The 7,145-nt window shown below is 62.8% G+C and overlaps 2 protein-coding genes across 2 annotated transcripts; one reads left to right on the top strand and one right to left on the bottom strand.

The window, feature by feature from the left end:
- Positions 1-162: 162 nt before the first annotated feature.
- On the bottom strand, positions 163-1,815 carry TFPT (TCF3 fusion partner; the record flags this gene model as incomplete). The annotated part of the gene is given in 6 exon segments (XM_069882823.1): positions 163-399; positions 552-598; positions 601-620; positions 717-787; positions 1,049-1,318; positions 1,672-1,815. Coding segments are annotated over 6 exon segments (789 nt in total), but the record flags the coding sequence as incomplete, so codon positions are not given.
- Positions 1,816-2,288: 473 nt separating this feature from the next.
- PRPF31 (pre-mRNA processing factor 31) lies at positions 2,289-7,110 on the top strand. The gene is given in 14 exon segments (XM_069882815.1): positions 2,289-2,467; positions 2,859-2,919; positions 3,038-3,121; positions 3,202-3,299; positions 3,391-3,451; positions 3,454-3,496; positions 3,963-4,132; positions 4,715-4,872; positions 5,715-5,804; positions 5,900-6,027; positions 6,121-6,193; positions 6,280-6,408; positions 6,488-6,586; positions 6,680-7,110. Coding segments are annotated over 14 exon segments (1,500 nt in total). The 5' UTR covers positions 2,289-2,290; the 3' UTR covers positions 6,809-7,110.
- Positions 7,111-7,145: the final 35 nt, after the last annotated feature.

Genomic DNA, 7,145 nt, shown 5'->3' with positions numbered 1-7,145 from the left:
CCCCCTTCTGCGTGGGGTGGGGGGAAAGAGAGGGTGAGACCCCCCCTAAATCGGCCCCCCAGCCCTGAGGGCTCCCCAACACCCCCAAAACCAGCCCCTTGACCCCCCTGAATCCCCTCCAGCCCCCCCAAAACCAGCCCCCAACCCCTCCGAACCCCCAAATCAGCACCCCCCATGGCAAGCCCCCCAATACCTGTGCAGCAAAGCCCTCGGGGGGCAGGGCCCCCCCCGCTGCCCCTCTTCGCGCCCCCCTCTCCTCGCGGCCCGGGCGCCGGCGCCGTTTCGGGGGGCCAGGGGGGCTGGGGAGGGCGGGGGCGCCCCCCGCGTCGCCTCTTTCTCGGGGGGCTCGTTCTCCGCGTTGCCGGGGGTCGGGGCATCCGCGGCGCCGCCGCCCTCATCCTTGGGGGGGGGATTGGGGGGCAATTAAGCAGAAAGGGCGGGGGTGGGGGGTGATTTGGGGGGGTGGGGGGCAGGTAGGGGAAAATTGGGGGGGCAATAAGGGGGAAACGGGGGCCTGAGGGGTTTGGAGGTGGGGCAGCCGCGGGTCGCACCTGGAGCAGGATGGTGAGCTGCCCGTGCCGATATTCGTCCCCGTAGAGTCCAGAACCTTCATCAGGAACCTGGGAAAAGGGGGGGGGGGGGGAGATGGGGGCGTGGCCAATGCCTGAGGGGGCGTGGCCAGAGCCCCGGGGGGCGTGGCCATACCTGAGACTCACCTGCGCTCCTGCTGCAGGCACCGTGTGACCCGCTGCACCTGCTGCAGCCGCCGCAGCGCCCGCGCGTTCACCTGGGGAGGGGACACGGGGCACAGGTGAGCGGGAGGGGGCGTGGCTGGGGGCGTGGCTTAACCCAGGGGGCGTGGCCAGAGCAATGGTGGGCGGGGTTTGTGCGAGGGGCGTGGCCAAAGCGCTGGGGGCGGGTCCTAAGCCCTGGAGGCAGGTTCTGATCCCTATGGGGAGAGTCCAATCAGTTGGCTTCATCAATTAGAGGACATGGGTTAATAGATCGAGGCTTATTCAAGGCGAGGGGTCCTCCCCAACCCCCCCACCTGCTCGATCTCCCGGCAGCGCCGCCCCAGCGCCTGCATCTTCCTGCGGTCGAGCTCCCGCTGCCGCCGCGCCGCCTCCTCCTCCTCCTCGTTGTCGTCCTCCTCGGCGCCGCCGGGGTGGGGGTCGCCCCCCAGGGCGCCGCCGCCGTCCACAAACTCCACCTCGGTGTCCAGCTCGCTCTCCAGGATGTGGCCCCCGAACAGCGGCGGCAGCGCCAGCTCCGAGCCCGGCGGCGCCGAGAACTCTCGAAGGCCACGCCGGCCATGGCGCTGGAAGGAGCGAGGTGGGGCGTGGGAGAGTGAGAGGAGGGAGAAGGATCACGGGGGAGCCCCCCAGCCCCGGAACCCCCCCCTTTGAACACCACCGCCCCCTCCAGCCCCCCATGTGGGGCCTTTTCCCTCTCCCCAGGCCCCCACGCCCCCCCCTTTCAGAGCCCCCCCAGGACCCTTTTTGTGCCCCTCATTATCCCCCCAGCCCCCCACCTTCCCCCCATTTCTCCTCCCAGCCCCTATTTCTGCTCCCCCGTTCCGCTTTTACCCCCCAGACCCTGTTTCTTCCCCCCCATCCCCCCGCAGTTCCAATCTTGCCCCCCCGGCCCCCGTTTATCCCCCTCTCTCCTCACCCGGCGGAGGGAGCGGCGGTCGCGCGGAGATGACGTCAGGGGAGGCGCCGTCCGCCGAGGGGGCGCGCGCGGAAGTGACGTCACTGCGAGCGCGACGGGAGCGCAGCAGGAGCCGGAGTGAGCGGGGGCGGGGGTGTTGCGGGGGGCTAGAGGAGTTTATGAGGGGCTAGAGGGGTTTGAGGGGGCTAGAGGGGTTTGGGGGCGTCTGGGAGGGGTTTATGGGGGGCAAGAGGAGTTTGGGAGGTCTAGGAGGGGTTTATGGGGGGCTAGAGGGTTTGCGGGGGTCTGGGAGGGGTTTATGGGGGGCTAGAGGGGTTTGGGGGGGTCTGGGAGGGGTTTATGGGGGGCTAGAGGAGTTTGGGGGGTCTAGGAGGGGTTTATGGGGGCTAGAGGGGTTTGGGGGGGTCTGGGAGGGGTTTATGGGGGGCTAGAGGGGTTTGGGGGGGTCTGGGAGAAGTTTATGGGGGGCTAGAGGGGTTTAGGGGTCTGGGGGGTTTATGGGGGGCTAGAGGGGTTTATGGGGGGGTCTGGAGGGGTTTATGGGGGGCTAGAGGGGTTTGGGGGGGCTGGAGGGGTTTGGGGAGGTCGTTGTTTGCCACGTTCCGCGCCCCCCCAGGTGATGTCGCTGGCGGACGAGCTGCTGGCGGATCTGGAGGAGGCGGCGGAGGAGGAGGAGGAGGAGGGGGGGGGCGATGGCGAGGAAGAAGCCGCCATCGAAGAGGTGAGGGAGGAGGCGCAGCCCGAGGGGGGGGCCGAGTCCGTCCGGAGCATCGCCAAGCTGTGGGACAGCCGCACGGTACGAGGGGGGGGAAAGGAGGGGGGAAAAGGGGGAGATATATGGGGTTGGGGGGCAAAAATGGGGGGGAAGGGGGTAGATACATGGGGTTGGGGGGCAAAAATGGGGGGGAAGGGGGTAGATACATGGGGTTGGGGGGCAAAAATGGGGGGAAGGGGGTAGATATATGGGGTTGGGGGGCAAAAATGGGGGAAGGGGGGTAGATATATGGGGTTGGGGGGCAAAAATGGGGGGAAGGGGGTAGATATATGGGGTTGGGGGGCAAAATGGGGGGGAAGGGGGTAGATATGGTGCTGGGGGGGGTAAATACAGGAGGAAAGGGGCTAGATATTGGGGGGGAGCAAAATAGAGGGGGATCCTGACCCCCTCCCTGTTTTGCCCCCCCCCCAAGTTTGCTGAGATCATGCAGAAGATCGAGGAGTTCATCGGCAAACAGCCCACAGCAGCAGAAGGTGCCCCCCCTCCCCCAAAAAAACAGGGTGTCCCTTCCCTGCACCCCCAAATCGGGCTCTCAACCCCCCCAGCCCCCCCCCTAAACTGGGTTCCCCCCCAACCCCCCGATTTCCGCAGTGCTGGGCCCCGTGGAGGCGGCTCCCGAGTACCGAGTGATCGTAGACGCCAATAACCTGACGGTGGAGATCGAAAACGAGCTGAGTGAGTGGTTTGGGGCTCTGCGGGGGTCTCTGGGGGTTCGGGGGGGGCTCCACCTTCCCTCTAACCCCCCTACCCCCCAGACATCATCCACAAGTTCATCCGCGACAAATACTCGAAGCGTTTCCCCGAGCTGGAGTCGCTGGTGCCCAACGCCCTCGATTACATCCGCACCGTCAAGGTGAGAGAGAGAACAGGGGGTTCTGGGGGGTTTTATGCCCTGGGGTGGGGGGGGGTCTCCTCCCCCTTTTCTGACCCCCCTCGGTCCACAGGAGTTGGGGAACAGCCTGGATAAGTGCAAGAACAACGAGAACGTCCAGCAGATCTTGACCAACGCACCATCATGGTGGTCAGCGTCACCGCCTCCACCACCCAGGGGTGAGCCCCAAAATCCAACTGAATCCCTTAATCCCACCTCATTTCCTTTCCAATGCTCCTTTATCCCAATCCCACCTATTCCCACCTCCCTAATCCTCTTTATCCTCTAATCCTACTTTATTTCCCCTTAATCTCTCTTTATCCCCTAATCCCACCCTCATTTCCCCTCCAGTGCTCCTTTATCCCCAATCCCACCTATTCTCACCTCCCTGATCCCTCTTTATCCTCTAATCCTACTTTATTTTCCTCCTTAATTCCTCTTTATCCCCTAATCCCACCTGATTCCACCCCCAATCCCATTTTATTCGCCCCTCAATGCTTCTTTGTCCTCAATCCCACTTAATTTCTCCCCCCATTCCCTTTCATCCTCAATCTCACCCCTTCCCACCCCCCTAATTCCACCTCATCTCCCCCCCAATCCCCTCCTATCCTCAATCCCACTCTCCTAATCCCTGTAATCCCCCAGGCAGCCGCTGTCGGAGCCGGAGCTGCAGCGCATCGAGGAGGCGTGTGCGATGGCGCTGGAGCTGAACCAGGCCAAGCATCGCATCTACGAGTACGTCGAGTCCCGCATGTCCTTCATCGCCCCCAACCTCTCCATCATCGTTGGCGCCTCCGCCGCCGCCAAGATCATGGGTGAGGGACGCCCCCCAATCCACCTGGAGCCCCCCCAGATCCTGCTCCAGCCAGAAGCCCCCCTAGAGCCCAGCAGGAGCCTCTCCAGATGCCAGAGAATCCCTAGATCCCACCACGAGATCCCCCCCCAGATCCTGTTCCATCCAGAAGCCTCCCCAGATCCCACCAGGAGCTCCCCTAGATCCCCCCAGGAGCCCCCCTAGATCCCACCAGGAGCTCTCAGATACCCCCAGGAACACCCTGTGATCCTTTTCCATCCAGAAGCCGCCCTAGATTCCACCAGAAACATCTCCAGATCCCAGCAGGAGCCTCTCCAGATGCCAGAGAATCCCTAGATCCCACCACGAGATCCCCCCCCAGATCCTGTTCCATCCAGAAGCCTCCCCAGATCCCACCAGGAGCTCCCATGATCCTGCTTCATCCAGAAAGCCCCCCTAGATCCCACTAGGAACACTCTCTGATCCTGCTCCATCCAGAAGCCGCCCTAGATTCCACCAGAAGCATCTCCAGATCCCATCAGGAGCTCCCAGATCCCCCCAGGAGCTCTCAGATCCCCCCCCATGGGCGTGTGGGTCCCCGCAGGGATCGCGGGGGGCCTGACCCCCCTGTCCAAGATGCCGGCGTGTAACATCATGCTGCTGGGCGCCCAACGCAAGAGCCTCTCGGGCTTCTCCAGCACCTCGGTCCTGCCCCACACGGGATACATCTACCACAGCGACATCGTCCAGTCCCTGCCCCCCGTGAGCAACGACCGAGGGGATGGGGAGGAGGAGGAGGAGATGGAGGAGATGGGGAGAGACGGAGGAGAAGGAGGAGAGGGAGAGATGGAGGAGGAGGAGAGGGAGAGATGGAGGAGGAGGAGAGGGAGAGATGGAGGAGGAGGAGAGGGAGAGATGGAGGAGGAGGAGAGGGAGAGATGGAGGAGGAGGAGAGGGAGAGATGGAGGAGAGGGAGAGATGGAGGAGAGGGAGAGATGGAGGAGAGGGAGAGATGGAGGAGAGGGAGAGATGGAGGAGGAGGAGAGGGAGAGATGGAGGAGGAGGAGAGGGAGAGATGGAGGAGGAGGAGAGGGAGAGATGGAGGAGGAGGAGAGAGATGGAGGAGGAGGAGAGAGATGGAGGAGGAGGAGAGAGATGGAGGAGGAGGAGAGAGATGGAGGAGGAGGAGAGAGATGGAGGAGGAGGAGAGAGATGGAGGAGGAGGAGAGAGATGGAGGAGGAGGAGGGAGAGATGGAGGAGGAGGAGGGAGAGATGGAGGAGGAGGAGGAGGGAGAGATGGAGGAGGAGGAGGAGGGAGAGATGGAGGAGATGAGGAGGAGAGCAAGGAGATGGGGTGGGAAAGTAGATGAGATGGAAGAAGAGGAGATGGGGTGGAATGAGAAAATAGATGATGGGATGGGATGGAAGTGGTGGGACAACGAGAAAAGAGGTGATGAGATGGAGAAGATAAATTATTCTGGGATGGAGGAGGATGGAATGTGGTGGGAGGGGATGGAGTGGGATAAAGCAGGTTGGGACGGAGCAGGATGGGTTGGGGTGGGGCTCAGAGGGGCAGAATCCAGGGAATTCTCCCCCATTCCAGGACCTGCGGCGCAAGGCGGCGCGGCTGGTGTCGGCCAAGTGCACGCTGGCAGCGCGGGTGGACAGCTTCCACGAGAGCCCCGACGGCAAGGTGGGCGCCGAGGGGGGGTCCCCAGCTCCCACCTCACCCCGGAGACCCCCCCCAGATCCCCCCAGGAACCCCCCCCCGATCCCTGATCCCCCCAGGTGGGATTCGAGCTGAAGGAGGAGATCGAGCGCAAGTTCGACAAGTGGCAGGAGCCGCCCCCGGTGAAGCAGGTGAAGCCGCTGCCGGCGCCGCTGGACGGGCAGCGCAAGAAACGGGGCGGACGGAGGCGAGTCGGGGGGCTCCCCGTTAATTAAAGCCGCTCCTCGTGAGCCTGCTGTTAATTAAAGCCGCCCCTAACGAAGCCCGTGCCCTCTCGCAGGTACCGCAAGATGAAGGAGCGCTTGGGGCTGACCGAGATCCGCAAACAAGCCAACAGGATGAGCTTCGGAGAGGTGCCCCGGGCCTTGGTGCCTGTCCTGCTCCTTCATCGCCTCGCTTAATTGCTCATTAACAGCCTGCGCTAATTAACACCCTGCAGATTGAGGAGGACGCCTACCAGGAGGATCTGGGCTTCAGTCTTGGCCACTTGGGGAAATCGGGAAGCGGCCGCGTCCGGCAGACTCAGGTCAACGAGGCCACCAAGGCTCGGATCTCCAAGACCCTACAGGTGAGCGTCCCCCCAAACCTCATTACCCCCTAATTAGCTTCTAATTAACGCTTAATTAACCTCTTCTCCTCCTCCTCAGCGCACCCTACAGAAGCAAAGCATGGTCTATGGTGGCAAATCCACCATCCGCGACCGCTCATCCGGCACGGCCTCCAGCGTCGCCTTCACCCCCCTGCAGGTGAGGGGGGGGGCTCTGGGGGGCCGGGGGGGCGTCTTGGGGGTCCCCAAAAGGCTGAGCCCCCCCCCCTTTTTCTCTGTGTTTCCCCCCCAGGGGCTGGAGATCGTTAACCCCCAAGCAGCCGAGAAGAAAGTGGCTGAAGCCAATCAGAAATATTTCTCCAGCGCCGCCGAGTTCCTGAGGGTGAAGAGCGAGCGGGGAGGGGGCCACGCACCCCCCTGAGCCCCCCCAGATCCCAGGGACGCCCCCTGAGACCCCCTACATCTCGGGGACCCCCCCCCCAATACCCAAGCCCCTCCACCCCTTTAAGATTGGAATCTCTCACAGCGATGCTTGGGGGGTAAAATATTGGGGTCCCCTTTTTGGTAAGGGGGGGCCCCCACATTCCCTTGGGAAAGGGCAGGGGGAGCTGAGAGATTCCAGTTCCCTTTAGGGGGGGCAAAATATTGGGGTACCCTCTGTGAATGCCTCGTGGGGCTTGAATTTGCTCCCTGTTTGTAATTAAAATTTAAGTGTTTTTTTAATTGTGATGTTAATTTTTTAAGGGGGGGACAAATAA

This window comes from Phaenicophaeus curvirostris, unplaced genomic scaffold (assembly GCF_032191515.1).
Source record: "Phaenicophaeus curvirostris isolate KB17595 unplaced genomic scaffold, BPBGC_Pcur_1.0 scaffold_366, whole genome shotgun sequence".
NCBI classification, from domain to species: domain Eukaryota; kingdom Metazoa; phylum Chordata; class Aves; order Cuculiformes; family Cuculidae; genus Phaenicophaeus; species Phaenicophaeus curvirostris.
The sequence above is the reverse complement of the archived record's forward strand: the minus strand, read 5'-3'. Positions and strand labels throughout refer to the sequence as shown.